General features: G+C 33.5%; 1 protein-coding gene across 1 annotated transcript in view; it reads right to left on the bottom strand.

The window, feature by feature from the left end:
* Positions 1 to 6,811: 6,811 nt before the first annotated feature.
* LOC117121154 (coiled-coil domain-containing protein 39-like) overlaps positions 6,812 to 22,195 on the bottom strand; it is a 16,358-nt gene continuing 974 nt past the window's right edge. The window contains exons 2-21 of the mRNA XM_033266252.1: positions 20,957 to 21,067; positions 19,687 to 19,806; positions 18,629 to 18,775; positions 18,058 to 18,216; positions 17,591 to 17,683; positions 16,576 to 16,704; positions 16,251 to 16,442; positions 15,677 to 15,780; positions 14,913 to 15,240; positions 14,471 to 14,635; positions 13,966 to 14,103; positions 13,427 to 13,543; positions 12,601 to 12,740; positions 12,127 to 12,202; positions 11,625 to 11,784; positions 10,867 to 11,045; positions 10,237 to 10,368; positions 9,830 to 9,946; positions 9,128 to 9,231; positions 6,812 to 8,286 (exon numbers count right to left, since the gene is read on the bottom strand). Of these exons, the coding sequence (XP_033122143.1) occupies positions 8,073 to 8,286; positions 9,128 to 9,231; positions 9,830 to 9,946; positions 10,237 to 10,368; positions 10,867 to 11,045; positions 11,625 to 11,784; positions 12,127 to 12,202; positions 12,601 to 12,740; positions 13,427 to 13,543; positions 13,966 to 14,103; positions 14,471 to 14,635; positions 14,913 to 15,240; positions 15,677 to 15,780; positions 16,251 to 16,442; positions 16,576 to 16,704; positions 17,591 to 17,683; positions 18,058 to 18,216; positions 18,629 to 18,775; positions 19,687 to 19,806; positions 20,957 to 21,049 (2,907 nt within the window). The 5' untranslated portion in view covers positions 21,050 to 21,067 and the 3' untranslated portion in view covers positions 6,812 to 8,072. The remainder of the gene's footprint in view (positions 8,287 to 9,127; positions 9,232 to 9,829; positions 9,947 to 10,236; positions 10,369 to 10,866; positions 11,046 to 11,624; positions 11,785 to 12,126; positions 12,203 to 12,600; positions 12,741 to 13,426; positions 13,544 to 13,965; positions 14,104 to 14,470; positions 14,636 to 14,912; positions 15,241 to 15,676; positions 15,781 to 16,250; positions 16,443 to 16,575; positions 16,705 to 17,590; positions 17,684 to 18,057; positions 18,217 to 18,628; positions 18,776 to 19,686; positions 19,807 to 20,956; positions 21,068 to 22,195) is intronic.

Here is a 22,195-nt window from a genome sequence, read left to right as displayed (position 1 = left end):
CCAAAGTTCAAGGTACATTTATTCGTAATGGTCAACATAGTAGACGATACATAACATAAATGATATATAAGTAAACAGAATTTAAATAAACTAAATAATAATGACCATCATTGGGATCAAGATTAGATGTGAAACTTTTCTCACCCTAACCCCATAACGATGCAAAAAATAAAAATAATATATTTTACATACATGAAATTTAAATTAGAGTTTTCAAGGTGTATGACCATAATACTCATAATTTAGGTTATTATTTGCTTTGATTTTAGTAGAAAACTCTTCTAATGTACAACGATTGACACCGGCCCCTCCCCAGAAAGCTGGGATTGCAAGCCAGCAAGCCCAATAATTGGGGCAACTACTACCAAATAAGGACATGTTACGTCATCATAAGTTCAATAAACGCAGCTTCCCATTCACATACTATATTCCATTAAATTCCAAAACAGTTCGCACATGCTGGTGGCTTTATGTAACCCTATATTTCCTATTCACAGGATCATTGCGCTTCGTTACCATTTCCGAATCTACCCATTTTTGGGACCCGTGATCGGATACGTTCAATATTTTGTTTCAATGAACTTGAAAAAAAGCATTTCCTCGCGTTGTTCATCTGTTTTGTACCCATCCTGTCTTTGTTAAAACCTGCTTTGATCTCTCGTTTTTTGTGTATCATTAGCTAGATCGGATGTACCTCCATCTATTATTCACTGCCACATATGGTAACATCCTAACAAGGTTGCTCTAATTCTTTTTCACTGGATACAAAAGGGATTATTTTAGGTCAACATTCTTTTGTTTTCTTTTATTCTTCATGTACAATTGAATCTGTTAAATGTTTTGAGTGTGTGGTCCTACCATATTAATGCCGCATTAGCCTATATTTTGTTAGTAAAGTTAGAATCTCTCTTTAGAATTTGATCACACTGATGAATATGGCAAATAACACATTAATTATTCCTGTATAAATAAAGGCATAAATACATGGGTATGGATAATTATTTATGTGTACTATTATTGTAATTGATTATTAACATCCTGAGGCGGCATCTACGAATATTTGTCCTTGTCCGTCTGTCTTTTGTTGAATAGCAAAACACTCTTTTGTGGTGAAATATAATAGTTGAAATTAATTTTAAAGCAATCAATAAAAATTTAATAAAATCAAATGCATCTGTCTGTCTTCTACCATACATAATTCTATTTATCATTCATTCGTCAGTTGTCACATAAATAAAATAAGATTTCAACCTGATGATTTATCATAAAAGTAGATGTAAGTAATTTTATTAATGATATTGGTTATGATGATAATAGAAAGAAAATAATGTGCTTTCTTATAGACCAATCCATTCACAGTGATTGATGTCCCTCTGCAGAAGTGGATCCCAGTGGATTCTTATGCATCATCTGCTACAAAATGTAAATATCGGAATTATAATACGTACAGTTATTGTTTTCATCATAATCTACACTCAATACAGTACTTTGTACCACCATACAAGGACCTGATAGGAATCAAGGAGTATTGTCGACAATAGAACACGATACAAAATCAAAAGTCAAAATTTATATCCAGGTGCCTACGCAATAGATTAAATATAATTTAAAGATAAAAATTAAAAATATATTTAGTGTTATATTACAGACATTAAACTTACAATATATAAAGCAAACAAAGCAAAAAGAGTATTGTGAAAATATAGATAAAACAATTTAGGAATACGGGTAAAAAGTTGATTACTACAAGACGGATATTAATTACAATGCTATCTTGATAATAAGAGTAATACAATTTATAAAAATGATAAAAGGAAATATAAAAAAGAATCATAATGGTTGGCCTAATGTTAGTAAGTCAAGACTTTTTTATACCTTGTTTAGGGAACACACCACCTACCAATAATGAAGATTTCGAATAAAAATAACATTTTATTTTTGGCAAATTAGTGCATTGCCGCCATGAAAAAATGGAAATTTCAGAAAAAAAATATGTTTTTCTTTATTTTTATTATGCCCGCCACTGTCTTGAAAACTCCAAAAATATGATGCATTTAACCATCCCATACTACACTGTTTACATTCAGCAATAAAACTTCATTTTTATTTTCTCCTCCATCTGGATGTTTTTGGCAAAACCATTTGCTAAATAAGGAAACCAAATTTTTTTTCCGCCCTCATCTGACGGTTTTTAAAAGACAATCAATACTTATTCAAGAATGATGTATAAAAAACGTCAATAAAAGTGACAATTTTTTAAAATTATAAGATTAATATTTCAATATTGAGGAAGTTCATACTTATTTATAAAATTACAGAAATTAGTAGATAATTGTATGTTGATGATAATAATGGTAGTGGTATCATAATTTTAAATATTCTATATTTGTACTCAAAATGATGCAAAGATTAGATTTTGTCAGTGTAAGATAGTATACAAAGGATAATCTACCACAGTCAGAAGACTTTTTCAGTTGGGTCCTGGATATGAATTGGTCAGACAGTACACCTAGACACAATCCACTACCTGTAGAGCACTGCTCTTTAACGTGCAGGTGGACCATTATTACACACTGGACCAAAGGCTTAAGTGTCTCATCCGAAAAAACACGGTGAGCTACTGAAACTTTCATTTCAAACAGCGTCTTTGATGTTAATGATAATAGTTTTTTACTCATCAAACATGTTAATAATATTTATGATGATGATAATTTTGACAATGATGATAATGATGTGACGGTGATGATAATAGTAAAAAAGTTTCCCCTTGCACAAACATGGTAAAATTGAAGATGAAAATAAATTATATTTTTACAGCATTATAAATTGCATTATAATTTAATGTACAGTAGTGTGGTCTAAAAATTACAACCTTACCCCACTTCAGTTTATTTTGTGTAAAAAAAAAAACTTTAATGTAACTATTGGGGGCAGCAAACAAGTTTTGTTTTCAATTTTGTTTTTAACTTCTGAATTTGAAAGTACATCCCTTTATACTTGTCCAGACTAACAAATTTTATTTGACAAAACACATGTGACATGCCTAAATATGGTCATGACGACATCATATATAGACACATCATCACTAAATATGGGCATGTAGCAGCTTTATTTAAAACTTACAGGTGTCCTTCCTCATAAACCTAGATTTTTAGTGTCAAGTTATCCATCTGCTTTTCTTCCCAATTTTTATTACTTAATACAATATCATCACAAGATAATAAATTTCAATGTCTGTTATTTGTACTTTTGAAATTTTGTATCGTAACCATGTGACAATAATATTAATTTGTATGTTGATTTGTAATAACCTTTTGTAAAGCCAAAATTTAAGTAATTTGCTTTATTTTTGGCTTACAAAAAAAAACAGAATGCAAATTTACATACAAATTGATGAAGCCAGATGAAAAGCTTTGAGAATATTGTTAATTTGGTTGAATACAGATGTCCAGTAATACTGTGTATAATAAGCATCACAAAATCATATTAATATTGTTTTCCATGTCATATTTCCTACCATTCCAGATTACTTGTGATTTCAAGGAAGTATTAAAGCCAGTTTTTTTCAAATTCCAATTACAGTAAAATTCAACTTAAAATGCTTTCTCTTTTTGTCCTTTTCATCATTTTTTTTTCCTGTTGTGCAATGTGCATTTTTTCCTGTTTTCCTGCAATTGTGGTACCCTAGTCCAGTTTTACATTTTTTTTTCATTGTAGAATAAATATTTTGTTTTACTGGAGATAAATAAATAAAATGAAAAGTAATAATAATAATAAATAATAAATAATAATGATAATGAAAACTAAATAAATAATAATAATAATAAATATTAATAATGCCAAAAATATTTTTCAAATAAATGGATCAGGAAATTTTGCATTCTGTCTTTTGACAGTAGATAAAATGAATGTATGAAATGAATTAAAAACATGAGTATAATACAATTCTTTACAGGCGGATAGAGGAATGTTTAAACTTTTCACCTTGAAGAGAAATATTCGATTGCGAACAAGTCATGTTGAAGAAGTTTGCGTGCGACTCTTCACAGTCAGGTTGTTGTCATTAAATTAAGGTTTGTTTTCCCTGTGGAGTAATTGCTAAATCTATTAAACCCAGTGCTTTCACGAAGAAATGCCCGTACAATTCTTCTGGGTTACAATTCCCTTCGCAAATCAAACAGCAGGAAGCTTTTCTCGTCAACCAATAACCGTATTCAGACACGTAGTGTCATCTTGCCTTCGGGGGTAATATGAGCCGCGGCGTTGAAAACTCACTGTGTATTGTACCATGTAAGTATCTTCACGGCCAAACGGATAATTAAGTGGATTCAATTCTGTTGCGATGTAACAACTCACGATAAAAGGATAATAGCTGGATATTTCTCGTGCTTGGCGCCTTTCTGCGAAAGCCGAGTCTTGTCGCGTGAGTCTCCTTGTTTTTGATAACAGTTTATAAGATTAATTCAAGTGGCAAATACCTTCAAATGATTGCCCAGAGGGAATTTACTCTCGTCCTCGGTATCTCTCTGCTGTTGCAAATCTGATTGTAAAATTTGTCGCGTTGTGAAGGAAATCTGATTGGCCGTCAATGCTCAATTAAGTGTTTTTGTAACAATAGGGAATCATAGCCGGTTCGTGTTTGTCCCTGCGTTGTCTAATTCTATTAATCCCGAAAGGTAATACGCATAGTGCAAACAGTATCCGTATTGAGTGTAGACAATATCAAATCGAAAGATTAGATTTATGTAATAACATTAATCTATTCTGTTTATTGATTGGTTTTTTTCACCACTTACTTGCGAGATGGATCGTCGCTGTTTATGTTACAAATTAGAAAATCCATTGATGATCCATATGACTGTAACGGTTCATATTCGAGATGCTTTGTCCTGCAGTGTAATCACAATGGTTCCTTAAAGAACCGGTGCTGTCTTCAACGCATTTAAATCCTGGTAACTCTATGGCTGTTAATTTCACCATTGTCATCTTAATGCCTCATTGCTTAGTAATCAGGACAATACAGCCTTGTGTTAATTGAATTGTAATTTAAATCTCTATCTCATTTGCAGCGAGATAAAAATGTATTCGGGCAATTTATTATTCACACTTTCCACTTAGTCTTTTTGAAACTGGCTGTCCCCTAATCTTGTGTTAATACCAGTATAAATATTGGGGGTTTTTAATTGTTAAATTATTATTAAAATTTTACAGGCTTTTTTTGTAAAAGAAAATTAATATAAAATTTACAAATGTACAACACTGAAGACTATAAATATGTTAACAATAATATATCATATGGGTATTATGTATATTTGTATTAATGTGTTGGTTGTAGTACAGTATTCTTAATTATTAACATTATTTATTGGTATTAATTAATGTAGTATACCATCACTATTGTATATTTAAGGCCAACAAAAGTCATCACTCTTTGCCTGCTGGTGCATATAGCATGAATATTGTCATTAAACAATAATATTATTGTCAGGGAGCCCCCACATGCATAGATGGGGGAAAACCCTTGTAGACAAATAAATCCCATGGTTGGGGCTAATGGTAGTCTGGCCCCCTCCATCTATAAAATACCCTCTGACTGCCCCCTCTCTTTTGAATTCCTGGATCAACCACTGGATTTTATATCATGCTATTAACAATTATTACCATAACACTGAATACATTTTTTATTGACATTGTTTCACTATACACTATTATGTTTATGATACTTATGATGATGTTAGTAACAATAGTAACTATAATTTCAGCATATTATTCAAGTGTGTTATGCTTCAGCATATGTACTTGTTTATAAATAATAAAATTAAATGAAATGGACTGGTTTATAATTAATACTCAAATAAAAGAAAACTCTGTTCCTAAAGAGAATGCTAGCCAGTCACTTTTTAAATATTTAAATTTGAATGTTGTACAGAGGCCAATCTGATATATTAAAGAAAATATATATGAAGTGATACAGTGACAAAAATTGTATTTCAGTGTTTTAAGTTGTATATTTGCAACTGTTCTCAGTTAATTTGCATATGTTATATGTGTTTTTGAGGCACATTTTGAGAAGCTTTTTTTCAGAATTGATATGAAAACCAACACAAAATGTATCAGTTGTTTACCTTTAGAGGCAATTTTTTTGTATGTTACCATAATAAATTTGAAAATAATTTTTCTCCAGTTGTGCTCAACCTAGGAATCTGATTTAAAGACCATAATATAGCTAGCTTATAGTGTCATCTATCTAAATAACTCATTTTTCTTGTTTGATACCACAAGACGACACCTCACAAATTTACTATCAAGGAGATTATGTCATCTTGTAAACGGCGAGTCACTTGATGCTGGATAGAATGAAATAAGGAAAGATATTCTCTCTTTTGAGGGGAATAAATAGAAATGGAACCATTAGGTTCACTGATAAGATCAGTGGCGAATTCAAGAGGGGTGAGGGGAAGCCAGCCCCCCCCCCCCAATTTTGTCAAAATTGGTTTTTTTTAAATGGAGAAAAAAAGAAAATTATATTCAAATAATTCTGAGAGTGCCATTTCCAGCCATCTAGAGGTGGAGGTGCCATAATCATGAGTTTTCTTACCTCATCCCCAAACATGGTTGGGCTGAGGTGGCACTTACCCTTCATCAGTGAAAGTCCCTCTGGGCCCCTCTATTTCGAATTCCTGGATCCGCCAATGAAGACAGTATGAAAGAAAGTGAATTAGTGATTGTCTTGTATCACTTTCTTCTGAGTTATGCCATCTTATGTCAAGAGTAATAGCACTAATAGATCAAGCATACTGTAGTAAATTTCTATAGTTACAAACTTTTGAAATTTTAATTTAACATCATTCAACATAATATTAATGATCGCAAACTTCACTATATGAGGCGAACACGAGCCAAACCAGTCACTCCTAACAAATCGTCTTTCAAAGACAATAGCCAAAACATGTTGGAATGTCAGTTTTTGAAATATATTTTATTACACTAAACTAAAATTTATATATCTATACATCATGGATTGTTATTTTCCCCATTATCAACATTAAAACAACATTTTTTAAGGTTTTGGTGGTGATTTTCTACCTGAGGAGTGTCCAAAAATCGTAAACAGGCTGATTTCTCAAAAACTCCTATAAATTCATAACGAAATGTATTTAAAAAATGTTTTTACCATTTTATAACTTCATTTTATTAATTAACCATTAATAACTAAAAATCAATTTGTTGCGAGGAGTGACTGGTTTGGCTTATTTTTGCCACATATATTCCATTGTAAGATTTACATAGATATACTACATAATATACAAATCAACGTTTAATGTTTATATTACAGTACAATGGAAATAATCAAAGTGACACAGACAGGAATCGAACCCACAACCACCAAATATACTTGGCTGGTATTATACCTCTGGACTGTGAATCTTGTATTTAGAGCTGTAATTAATTAAACTCATATTTATCTGATTTCTCCCAGCACACAAAATGTCAGTTATAATTTGATAACTGGTATTAACTATCAGTAATAGTTACTTTATAATGTTAATGAGCTGTACTGAAATATTCATGAATATCAGGCAGGGCCTATACTGTAGATTTCTAATCAAAGCTTCTTGATTCATTTTCAGTAATAAAATATCAACCCAGATTCTTTTCAAATAAACCAAAAGAGTATTTGTATTTTTTTAAATATAATAATTATGCAGTATCTTTCTCATTAAGTTTTTACTTATGATTTATTTAATGTTGAATATTTTGAGGAGTTACTTCATCCTTCTGACAATACTGGTGTTTCTCACTTTCGTGTCTGTCAAGCAAGGTTTTCAGATGTTGAGGTCTACATTTTTCCTATCACTGACCAAATCAATAGAATAAATAGAACAAAGTTGTACACAGTAAGAATATTATTAAAATTTTGTGGTTATTTACAAAAGTAATCTAATTGTATGTTTCAGTGTATATATTATTTGTTGGATCATTATATATTCTTAGATATAATTGTCTATTTTTAAATCATGAAATAAACTTTTAAAGTAAATCCATAAAATGGTGTTGTTTCTCTTATTTAATTAACGACGACTTCCACGACTGCTAGTAGCACTTGGGGGTCGCGACCCTCTTTGGCTTCCTGGTGGTGTTTGAGATGGTGATCTACCGGGGCTGATTCCGCTGACCTCAAATCCGAGGTCAATCGTAGCTTTTCGAGCAACACTTGCTCTGCTGGATGCTGCCCTGCTGGACGCTGCCCGACTTGACTCTCCGCTACGTATGGATGATGGTGTTCTGTCAGACAAAAACAACTGTCATTAATAAATCATTTAAACCAATCAAACAAGAAATTTTAATCACAATGACATGTCAGGAAGGCGCCCCCACACGAATCTCCCGGAGAATAACCCATCTCCTGCAGATTCAATATATTTGCATTTTCTACTGTATTATCAATTGTCTCCCAGAAGTCAGTGACAATGGATATCGCCATACACAGCGAAATATAATCATGTGTTAAGGAGCCTCGTTTAAACACATCTCCTGGGTGTCGGTTCTACCCATTTGGAACCCTTGCAATGACAATATTCCAAGACATACACTGATTGTACTTAATTCAACCATTGGCTGCCACTTGCAATCAGTAAATAAACCTTCAACAAAAATACAATCGGATGAGCATTCCAGGTATCATGGAGGACACAGGAAATGTATTGTCTTTGGACATACCAAGAAATTTTGGCATATAATGAATTTTATAAAATATTTTATAATGTATACAGAGAAATGTCATCCAGAATATAAACCAATTTTAGCAAAATCATCATAAGAATTAAACCAAGGAGTAAATTTGGATAGTAGAAAAAATGGAACCAAAACAAACAGAAATTAAGTGGGTAGAAGTTAAAACAACTTTGTTTTTAACTCAGTTTGAGAATTTTTCAACAAAGGTTCAATCTCTGCCATAGTCCCTATTTTGCTTCACTCAATATAGTAATTTATTGGACAACTTATTTCTATCGTGTGACAGATTATTTTTTCTTTTTCTTTCAGCATTTCTATACCACATACTAGGCCATCAGCCTAGTAAAAGCATTTTTTTGTAAAGAATAAATCTATTATTAATGAGAATTACCTGACTGAGCCTAGGCTGCCAACACTACGTCCACTGAGAGAGGAACCAGGACGAGAGCTATATTTGCCGGGTGAGCTTGGTGGTGGGGGTGCAGGTAAACCAGCCTAGTATAAATAAAATGAGTGAATAAGTAATTACATATTTGACAAACAGGACATATTATTACTTTATAAGCAAATAAGAGTAGAACAGAGTCCAACATTAATTGTCGATACAAACTTACCAAACAATGACATACAATATATACACAACACAATGCAAGTTAACACATAAGTGTAATTAATAAACTATGAAGAAATAAATTTCCTGCCAATTAACAGAAGAAAAAATATTACTAACTATATGGTTTTGCATCGATCCTTAAATTTTTTGATAATTAAGAATTATTCTTTATTCTTGATAAATCATTGATAAATTTAATTTATTTTTTCTTTGGTCCTTTGAAATTAATGAAGTTATCAGAAATCGAAAGATGACATTACAGATCTATTTAAAATGTGATCAGATTTGTATCAGTTACCAAGGTTATCAACTATCTATACTTCCCAATGAAATAATTATTGTTCAACAATAACATTCTATCTAATAATGGTGACTGTGTTGTTGATATTGAATGCTAAGCTATTAGCCATCATTTGCGTACCCTCACATTTTAGAGACAGCTGACTCATGGACTGTGTTGGGCTTTAAAGTGTTGCTTACCTGGGAGAAGAGCATCTGCGCTGTTGGTGTGAGATCAGGGTGGCCGTGGAGTACCTCTCCCATCTGTTTCATCACATTCTTGTTGAAATCACGAAGCTCACGCAAAGCAAAGTCACGCTAAATAAAAAAAAATGAAATTATAGAACATCTGTTATAATATTTTAGGAAGCAATTGTGTATGTTTTATGAATATCTAAACTGATTTCAGGGGTTTTTGCACTTTATTAACATGAGGCACTCTTCCTCATTTCTTTTCCCACGCGAATTCTATTATTTTATTATGGGCTTTTAATTCAAGAAACATTGGAAATAGTCAGTTTAACCACATAGGTATTTACAAAATAGACATATTAAGGGTAATATTAGAACTTTGAAAACACTCTCTGTGTATTGTCATTTTTACACACCTCTTCATGTGTTTCTCCTTTAACTTTCTTTGACGTTCTCAGTTCTCTTGCATATCTTGCATTTTGTTTATTCACTCTTTCAATTTTCACCTTTTGGTCTCCTAATTCCTTGCTCAACTGTTGTGTTTTGTTCTAAAAACGAAGAAAAATAGAATATTAACATAAATGTACATCGCTCTTTCCATTCAATTCTGAAGTGACTTCCTACATACAAAATTGAAATTAAGTGTACTACAGTATGTAAGCTTGCAAAATTATAAATCTATCAAGTCTGTGATACCATAAAATACACTCGCACATTCATATTGTAGTTATTCCACTAAAACCAAAAGTAACATCATACAAAGCATACTAAGAGAAAGACCGTAAAAAAATCATAAGAATGCCGTTTTTGCCCTACCTGATGTATTTTCGTACTGAATACTCAGAACGTTCCCCAATACAGTACTAGTGAAAAAAATTGCAAGTGATTCAAGTGGGAATCAAACCCACAACCTCTAGATAACTACCCTGGTTTCATAACCACTGGACCACCAAATATGAGCTCAAAAAAACAAATGTTTGGTCTGACATTACATTACTAGTCATTATCATTATATTTATTATTTTCCTTAATCCTTATAAACTCACTTCTTTCTCAGAAATCATTTCAGAATAAGCGTTCTCATCCCGCACTAAGTTATCCAGTGTGTTACTCATCGTACCAAGGTCATCCTGCAGTTCACGTATCTGACGTCTTTTGTATTTGTATTTGTCCATCACTGCACGAAGCTGCTCCTCCAGTTGTTGCTTTTCCTCATACTCTTCACCTTAAAGCAAATATTAACAGTTGGTACTAGACATTAAAGCATGCTCATACAGGTCATGTTTATTAAGACTGACTGATGAAGCAGTGCATTAATGTCTGACCTCGAACATAATAACAAGTATAAACTATCAGGCAAACTCTGTTTATACATTAGCTATTGAGCAAATAATTAAAGTAAATAATGATGACAAAAAATTGAAAAATAAAAGACTTGTGAAAAATAAGAAATATTTATGAGAAAGGGGGCATTGCATGGAATGCGATTCATTTTTTAAATATACATGAATGCTGAATGGTATCTAGTTGGAGAGTTTTCAAACAGAGAAGAGCAGGTAAATCCATATGGATGAAGCCAAGAAAACAAGGTTCATTGGCCAGTAGGTTCATTGTAAATGTTTGGATAGTGAGAAGACTTTTCCTCCCAGGAGGGGATGATAGTTGGAAACATAGAGATTGACATGGTCAGTGGAACAAGATGCTTTGCAGAATTGAAGCACCATAAGTTATTAAGATAGCTCCTAACTTAAATGGAGGGAGCACCAAGAGCTTGAGGTGCAGCTGCAAGTCCTGTGTTACTTACTTGTTTCTGTAACTCTGTTGAAACTTTTCCTGTACACTTCATTTCTACCATTCATTAGTCTCAGAGTGTTCTCCAGTGCTTTGATCTCTTTCTCTGACTTCCTGATCTTTGCATCCAGATCATCTCCTTTTCTTTGTAATTCTTCTTTCTGTTGCGCTGCCTGGAAGAAGAGGATTTAGGATTGAGATCTTGAGGTGGAGATGAGATCAGGTGGATTTTATGATTGGTTGAGATGTGGATTTAAGTGGATTTCTTAAGATTAAAGATTAATTCAATTGGATTTGATGAGGGTGGGATGACATTTCATGACTCGAGAATAAAGTACAGTAGATTAAGTTTGACATCAAGTGGATTTTATGAGATTAAGGGGATTTCATATGGTTGGGATGAGCTTATGTATATTTATAAGGTGAATAGATTAGAGGAATTTTATGAGGTTGGGGATTAGAATCTAGTTTCCAGGTGTTATTTAGTAGTTTTCAACATACACAATCCAACTTACCTGTATAACATAGTAGGCTTGGGAACGGTCCTCCTCCCCCTCAGGTGGTGCCATGGAGATCATCAGTATCTCATATCTATTGGATCAAGCAAATTCACAATCATGCTGTAATTCCACTAGATTGAAATCATTTTATATCAACTAAAGGGTTAGTAAGTTATTTTCAAATCATTATTTCACAAATTATAAAATAAAACATTATAAAGTTAAAAACAAGTGAGGACCTATTATATTAATGAAAATGTATGTTTAGGAAATGGAATGAATTATCAGCGAATCTATAGCAATCAGATTTTAAAAGACAATCTCATCTTAACCCAAGCACACACTACGGTCAATGCAATGCAAAGGACAATGAAGGTAAATAATTGTTTCTAATGATGCAACACTTTTAGCGCTCACGCCAAGTGGAGATGGAATCACCCACATAGTACGTGCCTGGCTAGCTACAGTTCCATCCTTAAGTATACTGACCTTTTGCGCAACTTGTCGATCTTTGATATGCGTTCATGTAGTTCCATGCTAACCGTAGACTTCTCTTCATCAGATGCCTTCAATTGTGCCTTTAGCATGTCTTTGTGGATGGCTATCTCCTGACGTCTTTCTTTCATTGCCTACATTGTGAAAAAGTTGTGATGTTTATTAAAATTTGTTTTGTCTGTAATAATAATAAATTGGCATTTATATAGCGCATATTGCATGGACTATGCACTTTACATCAACTAAAGAGGAATGAGAACAAAGTATAAAAATAAAGAGAAAAGGCATGTGGTGGCAAACATGCATGGAGTACAGTATTTCAATAATTTTTATTATGAGAAAAACAACACACAAAATACAATCTTATTGACTTTAATTAAAATGTTATTATTCCTATTGTTTTAATGTTGTATATTTTTATGAATTATTGTTTTCACTAAGTATCTGAACAAGAGTTCAGCAATTAATATTAGACTATACTAGTTGCCTGACATGCCACAGCCCCGAGTCCCTTTATTTTGTGTCAAAATGAATAAACACCCCATGCCTTTATTATTGAGAAGGGTTTTTGTAAGGGTGTTTATTCAAGAGAGGCATTTATTCAAAGGAGATATTTATTTTTTTTGGTGTAAAATGAATATGTAAATACTCAATTAAACGCTCCTTGATAATAACTACAATACATAATTACCGGGGCGTTTATTCCAAATGAGGCTCTGGAGGGGCGTTTATTCAAAAGCGGGGAAGCCTTTATTCAAATAAATACGGTATAATAAATGAAACAGAGGCACCATTATGTGTGCATAAGTGAATTTCTTACCGTTTCCAACTGCAGTCGTCTCTTTTCCAAGCTGAACACAGTGTCTGCTTTTGAGTTTAGAATATCTCTCAATCGCTTGATTTCAAGTTTTAAGATGTTTTCATCAACCATCAAATCCTGCAGTAATAAACCCAAAATACAAAGAATAATTATTTAGATTCAACTTATTTGTCATATACTGCAAAAAAAATACATTTTCTTTCAATTCATATGCTTATTACACAGTATTATAAATATAAAAGTTAAATACAAAGCACATAAAAATATATAATACAAATAATAACATTATTATCTAACAAACAAATTTTATATTACTTCTTCATTAAACTGACTGTGAAACTTTTACTAATTTCAATACATAACTAGAGCAGTCACTCCATAAAGTGCATACCGCCACTGTGCCTGAATAACATACAATACGCAGACAGTGTATGACCGATTAAATTATTAGGTTCAGAAGCAATAAAGAGACAGTGAACTAAACTCCTAAGTGTGTTTTGCGAGGAACTTTCAAGTTAAAAAATGGTTAAGACACTTGCCTGCTTCTGTGAAATAACTTTCTTGAGAACTCTTTGTGAGCTGTCATTGTGGAGATTCAATTCCTCTATCTTGCTTGTCAGATCATCTTTCTCTTTGCCGCTTGTCTCTAAATCTCGCTTCACTCGCCTTATGTCATCCTGATGGGTAAAAAAATCTATCATTGGTGAGGGCAGTATTAATTTAATAATTATTATATTCGCTAATTGTATCTGTAGTTTTAATTAATTAAAATACAATTTTCACAATTTATATGAATTCCTCTTAAATTTCACTTTTTCAGTATTTTAAAATTAATGTTACTTCGGTTAGTTATTCTCTTTTTATGATTTAAAAAAAATAATATTTGAAATATTTGATTTGAGTAAATTTTGAATGTAAGTATTATTTATTTATTACTTGTAGTAGGAAAATATTGTTTATTCATTTCTTTTGATAAAATGTGTTTATTATTTGTTTAATCATTGGTATTGGTATCCTAACTACAAAATGATAATTCATTCTCACCTGTAGTCGTTTCAGCTGGGCGCTAAGTAATTGGTGTGTGTTGTTGCGGACGTCCAACGTGTCTGTCAATTCCATGATTTTGGCGTTCAGGGCATCCATCTCTTCAGTGCTTCTTTCACCCTGGAGGCGTGAAATCTTCCGCTCAAGTTGCTGAATGTTAAAGTCCTGCAAGAGAAATAAAATGTTTTTACGTTCACGTACACACTTGAAAAACATCCAATACAGTTTGGGCTCTCACATTGAGGTCAGGGTTCAAACCTCTCGCTCTGCACTGGCAGGATGTTGCGAAATTGAATGTCATGCAGTGTAGCATGACTAGGTGGACTCCCCCGGATGGCGAAGATTGTTCTTAGAAAGCAAAGCATCTTGCGCACCAAGCTATTCATCTCCACATAAAGATCTTTGGGTGCTGGTATTTGGAGGTAATAAAAAAAAAGATTACCTGATTATATATAATCTCCTGCTGCTTCAAGGAATCATGGTCTAGCTTACTGATGCGGCTTGCAAGATTACGGATGGCAGCTCTTGATCCCTGGATCCCTGCTGTTGTGTCTTTCTCCAGCTTTTTGCTGTTGTACAGTTCTTGCGCTTTGCGATACTGCAACTCTCGCAGGTGACGGAGTTCCTTTTCCAACTCTTTCATGTTGTCTTCCTCCTCCTGAAGGAGTTGGTCCATCATGGCAGCGTTCTCTTCTGCAGTCATTGATGCATCCATGATGAGATGATATTTGTCATTCAATTGCTGGTTGACTTCTCTAGCCTGCTGGACTCTGTACAAAACATTAAATTTTATCACCATCATAATATTCGGTTTCACGTCTGTTTTTCGTGCTAGCATGGGTTGAATGACTTTTAGTAACTTTATCCTAACCCAGGTTTCTACTGACTCGAAACAATAATTTTTAAATGAGTAATAACTTAAGCCATATTAATAAGTATATGTATGAAATTGAAGACAGTTTGGGTAGGGTCTGTTTCAACCAATCATGAACCAATATATTTCAATGTGACTAAAGGGTTGCTCCATTTGTCATGTGGAGTTTTTGACAGCTGCGGGTCGATTGCAGTTTTTGTAAACAGAAACAAGAAACAATGGTTTTAATTTTTCAAAAATTCTTTGGGAATAAGTTGGGTCATGTGTGTCAGTTTAATGCCTTGCTTGAATTATCTACTACGCCAATATTTAGTGAGAAATGTTTTGCTTACCTCATCTTTTTATCCTCAACATCTCTCTTTAGCTCGGTGACTGTTTTTCGCATTCCTTCTAAATCTGTAGCTGTTCTTTCTACCGTACACTTTAGGGTCTCCAACTGAAATACATAAAAAAAACCCAATGATAATTGAAATGTATATATTATCAATAAAAATTGAAATTCTGTATATACCAACTATGTAGGGATATATAACTATTATTATGTAATCTTTTTTTTTTTTTCCCTTTCTTGTCATGTTATGTAATTGTGGTTTGATGTATTATGTTATGTTGGAAATATGAATTTAAAAATATAAAATCATGTAGGGACACATCTTCAAAACAGCAGCTGTGTTTAACAGTCAGTTGAGCTTGTGTGATAGACAATCAAGACATTAAGAATCAAAACGTAATTTGGTTTAGAAATATATCAATGTGGAACCATATTTTAGAAATAATAATTAATATCATTTCTAGTACTACCATACACCTTATAATAATAATAATAATGGTAATTATGATGATAAAGATAATCATGATAATTAGTTGAAGTAATACAAAAGAAGAAAGAGAGAGGATTGTACATACCTCATCAGCGAACTGAATACGCTGTGTTTCTGTGTCCTGATAATCAATCCGTAACTTAGCTGATAGTCGATCTGTGCTTTGTATTTTCTTTTGCTGTTCATCGTTGTTTTCCAGTTCATTTTCCAGAAACTGTTGCTTCTCTCTAACGATTTCCTCATGTGACCGAACCTCACCTTTTACATTCGCAAGATCCTGAAGAATACAAATAAATACTAATGCATGCAACACTTAAATATCTTGAACAGATGAATGTAATAAAGATGTAATTTATTGTGATTTATGTTGGTTTTTATCAAAGAAAAGAAGTCTATAGAATGAAAATTACATTGGCAAGTTGGTCCATTTCACGATCCCTACGCTGCATTTGGTCGATGGTAGCTTCCCATTGCCGAATTAACTCTGTCCTATCTTGGTGAGCTTTGCGAAATTCCTCTGCTGTTTTGTCAAGTTCTAACTAAAAGAGAGAAAAAAAAAAAACATTAAAAACTATTAACAACATTCATTTAATAACTTTTAAACAATCTGAGGTATAATTACAGAAATATGAAAAACAATTATTGTAGATTAGAGGCGGCCAAATTGTGTTTTAATGGGCAGCATTATACATTTTTTAGATTTATTTCTTTCATATAGCCGGAGCAACAAGATGTTGGTGGCTATAGTATGGCTAAAAGGCAGGCAAACTCTGGGCCAACGGTCAACATCCGACATGATTCCAAGGAGTACACCATGAGACAAGTGGAGTGGAGTTGAATAGCTCAGTGGTTAAGATGCTTGCCTTCTAATCCCAGGGTCCTGGGTTCAATTCCTGTGACAGGAGGACTTTTACTCAGGATGATGAAATTTCCTGATAAAAGCATCACATTATTAAATTTCTTTAAAAACAGGACCCCTGAATATCAGCCGACCTTCTAGAATTTTTTTTTTTCATTTCGTTTCTTTAGACATGAGTGCCACGGATATGCCAATCAGCGAACTTAATCACTATCCTACGTGCCATATCCATTAAACAACAGGGGACTGAATGGACCAGTACACCGGGGTTACCCCCTACTCTTCTCGAAGGAGGTACTGGGTTCTTAGAAGTGCACACGAGCCAAATGAGTACACTGGGCCTACGCTTTAAAGTCCTTATCCGAGAAGACTTGTTCTACCACTGGAAATATAGGCGAGTGAGCTGTTCGAACCAGCGCCGATATATTAGCTGATGGTTACGGTGCCCCTGACTTAACCGCTCGTCCAATCAACTCGCCTCCTGGATACGCTGAAAGGGTCACCCTCTATAAATATGGTAAAAAAAAGGTTTGCCCAACAGACCATGGGCTGGGCCCAACTCTTACCTGGGCTGTTAACGTCTGCGTCATCTCATGATCAAGAAGCTTCTTTTTCTTCATCGACTCATCAGTCATTTTCTGCATCCTTAATGATATTTCCTAGAAACCAAACAAAAAGACATTTTTTAGACTTAAAGTATTAATGGCTTTCATTTCAAATTTATAAATCACAAAATATTTAAAAAATTAAAAAGTCTATGGATTGTAAAAAAATAAAAACAAAACAAGGGTACAGATTTATGGAAATGTCAAAAAATAATTAAAAAGATGAAATTTTTCTTGCCAAGCCAGCCCCCACCCCCACACCACCTGGAGTATGGAGATACACCTTGTCATTGGCCAGTGATTGACCTAAATAAACAAAGGTCAGCACCTGTTGCATGTCAGTTTAATAATTAAGAATTAATTTTTCTAAAACTTTGCTAGGCACATGCTTGTATGGCCCTTTAAAATTACACCTGGAAGAGTCTCACCTTGACCTTTGCCTCGTCCATACGCGTGTACTTGGCTAACGTCATGGAGTCTTCGTCTTTCCTAGCGGATTCCTCCAGCCATGCTTCTAGTGCTTGTTGGTCCCAGTTCATCTGGGATTTCAGCTCCTCCAGTTGCTTTGTATCTTTAAATATAGTATTCTGGAGGAAAAATCATCAATCAATTAATATGGTATTATAATCATTATTATTATTATCATCATTGTCATTATTAATAATATTAATTATTATTATTATATTAACGTAATTATCATTACTATTTTTATTATCATTACAGTATATTATCATTATTAGTGTTATTTTTACTATTTAACATTATTATTTTTAATATTATATTATCAATGTATTATCATTATTAATAAAATCATCTTCATCATTTATTTTTATAATTATTTTTTTATTTTAAAAAAAATGTCACCATTTATTAATGTTAGTCCCACACATATTCCTATAAAACTAGTAAGCAGTTCATATGCATCCATCTATTCCTTCTAAAAAATGTAACCATCCTGAGTATAAATCCTGTGATTGGATGCGAATAAGCAGAACTTACTTCATATATATTTTTTCTTTCTTTAATATCAGTCAAGTCATTTTCAACCCGTTTGATCTCCTGCTTCAGTCTACCTTCTTCTCGCAGGGCAATCTGCTTCAGGTGATCTTCTGTTTCCACCTGGTGCTCGCGTGCTTTGCATAAACCCTGCAATGGAACATACGCTATGGTTCAACTTTCAAATAAATGTTAATCAATCAACATGGGTTTGTATAGCACCAATATCTACAGCAGACTGCATGTTCAGTGGTGCTATGACAATGAAACTACTAAGCTTAATTAACACTGCTATATATGTATATTTTTGTATATTATAACACACCTAAATAGATCCATCATTTGATTGGTGGATTCCGTACCACGTAACATTGGTTATTTTGCTGTTCCATTCAACTCATGTAAATATTCTTCCCCTTGTACTCATAAACATTCATTATTTGTTTACTATTTAATGGAAAGGTTTATTAATTTAAAGAAATATAGACATGAAATATGATTCACTTATTTTATTCATATAGAATAGAAGCCCATGGGCTTAATCTCGAGAAGAAGCCCATCTCAAAAAAGAGCCCCCTCTTTAGTTTGCAAAAGTAACCTCAAAAAGATGGCCATTTTTAAAAGAAGCCAATGGGCTTTTAATAAAGAAAACATGGGCTCTTCATTTGAGATACAGTAGTAGTACTAGCATTAACACTGACGTTGTCTTTTGATTATTATGTACTGTTATTGTACTAGCATGTTAAAATTTTAAAAATAGTAACCAGAAATTCAAAATACCATAGTTGAAAAATGTTGTATAGTAGCATTTCCAAAATTTAAAGCATTCATTGGAAAGCTCCCCCGCCCCCACCCTCTTCAGTTTGCAAAAGTAATCTAAAAAAAAAACACTATCTCGAAAAGTGGCCCATCTCGAAGTGAAGCCCAGGGCTTCTATTTTAACTTTTACAGTATTTTGCGACTTTCCCACATTCCATGAAAAGTTTTTCATTTATAATATCTAAAAGGTCAAATACAGAAGGTTTGTATTTCATGGGCAGGTTGGCACATGCGGTACTTACCAGGGTATGGGTTAGCTCTTGGTTCACGTTACGGGAGTGCTCGGACAAAGCATGGACTTTGTCATCATGTGTACTTAACTCCTGTTGCAACTTCACAATTTCTTGCTGTTTACTTTGTACCTGTGAGGGAGAGAGAACACAATTGAGATAAATTTTCAACGAACATGATAACCAGCAGACCTTATATGGGCAACGGATTCAATACGGAGCTTTTGATTTGTTCGATGATGTGACGCTGGAGCAGAATCACTCAAGCATGACCGTCCTACCGAACGTCCTACGTTCTCTACATACATAGATTTGGCCAAATTGCATCCTAGAATCCACGCAACGAGAACTTATCATTCTCGCATGCACAGATGACTTTTAGTGACGTCATTACGTTCTACATCCTACCATTATCGTGCAATCGATAGTTCCCTATTTTCTCACACATCCCTGTACCTCCGTTCTGAATTGATTAATTAAACACTATCCAGATAAAATTTTACTAAACAAATCATAGAATTCGGTAACGGTCTTCCATTTCTATAGTGCATACTACAGTGCAATGTCTCTATGCGCTTTTTTATCCAGTGTCAAGCATACAAAAAAGGACATAATTAAGAAAGAAAAACAATTAAAAGAAAGGGTGCTAAGGAACTTTAGTACTCCACACTAACCCTAACCTTAACAATAACAAAGCAAGACTTGAGTTATGGTTAAGGTTAGGGTGAGTTTGGAGTACCAAAGTGCATTAGTGCCAAAAAAAGAATAATAAGAAAGATTAGAATTATGAAAAAAAAAAAAAAAAAAAAAAAAAAAAAAAAAAAAAAAAAAAAAAAAAAAAAAAAAAAAAAGATTTTTGTTGAGATTCAAATAGGGCCAAAGTATTATTTTCAATTCAATTCATATTGCAAAGTACAGAGCCTTGCATTATGAATGTAAACTACAGGTCTCCATCTAATAAAGGACCACTCCAATTAAAGACCACCTCCAATTAAAGACCACCTCCAATTAAAGACCACCTCCAATTAAAGACCACTTTTGTGTGGTCCCAAATTAACACATGTCTTTTATTTTTATTATTCTAATTAGAGACCAAAGTTGCTGAAGACCATGAAAACCCCAGTCTTAAAAGTAAAAGTGGTCTTTAATTGGAGGGAGACCTGTAACATATTCAATTATTGTACTAATACTGCACACTGCAGAAGGCATGGAATCTATTATTTTATTAAATAATAATACATCTTTTTAAACTACAGTATCTAGGCCTAATCACAGTACTTACAAGTTCTTCCAGTATCTTATTCTCCGCATTAGCTACTGGAACTTTGAGACCCTCGTCCCAGTCCATGTCTCCCAAAATTCCTTTGACGCTCATCTTCAACTGTTTAATACGCTAGAAAAAAATATTTTTTTATTTTATTTTACAATTGAAGTCTAGGCCCCTACTACTAATAAATAATATATATAACATGCTTATATTTAAGAAGTACCAATCATACAATCCCCGGTTCAATTTCCATCGCTGCCTCTCCTTGTGTTTCAGCTAGAGGGCTGAAATACAAGTTACAATAGCGCACCGTCTTTCGGATGAGACGTTTAAGCCGTTGGTCCCGTGTGCATTATGGCCCATGTGCACGTTAAAGAACGCAGTACACTCTTTGGAAAAGGGTAGGGGATTGTCTCCCGGTGTACTGCCCAATCACCACCAGAAGGACCCCACTGGAAATAAGTCTTCTTCTAGACTTTCGTGGGCTATCCTTGGTGTTTACACCGAATAAATCCAATCCAATCAAGTTTAAACATATTATATTTTTTAGGCCCATTTCATTGGATTAGGCCTTTTTCACGAATCGGTAGACATCGTGAAGTGATGACAAACATTGCAAATCAGCGGTGCGTAACCAACAGAAATAAGATAAGCATTTGGGCGGATTTTCTGACATCACGTTATTTAAAAAATTATAACTCCATAACGGGGCATCGTATCCAAAAATTTTTTCGAACAAAATGTTCTTAAAAGACTAGTCTACACCACTATATGATTGAAAAACTTTCACTTTCGTGTTGTTACTGTTCCAGGTACCGATAATATACAGATTTCTCTTATATTATAAAGTACAAGTTATGTTTTATAAAGAAGTATAGTATAGGCCTAGGCCTAGTAAATAATGTTTTTAACACAGGACACTCTCATATGGTAACTAAAACAATGCTAGTCCAGAGTATTACTAGAGTACTACTGCACTGTAATGCATATATACCTATTTTAATACACTACTTAGATAGGCTTTTCTTTTTCCATCTTGATTTCAGAGGTGAAAAACAATTTTTTTTCAATCATATCCGCCCAAAAGCTTATCTTATTTCTGTTGGTTACGCAATGTTTGTCATCACTTCAAGACATCTACCGACTTACTCTAGTCTAGGCCTAGTCCATTGGCCGCGGCCAAGTCCGCACTCCTGTCCGAGCCAGAGACGTACTAGGGCTAGGCCTAGGTAGGGAATTCGATCCAACTCGGCC

This window comes from Anneissia japonica, unplaced genomic scaffold (assembly GCF_011630105.1).
Source record: "Anneissia japonica isolate Jap-2015-1 unplaced genomic scaffold, ASM1163010v1 scaffold993_len1110182_cov180, whole genome shotgun sequence".
NCBI classification, from domain to species: Eukaryota; Metazoa; Echinodermata; class Crinoidea; order Comatulida; family Comatulidae; genus Anneissia; species Anneissia japonica.
Note: the sequence above shows the minus strand (reverse complement) of the source record. Positions and strands in the feature narration are given on the sequence as shown.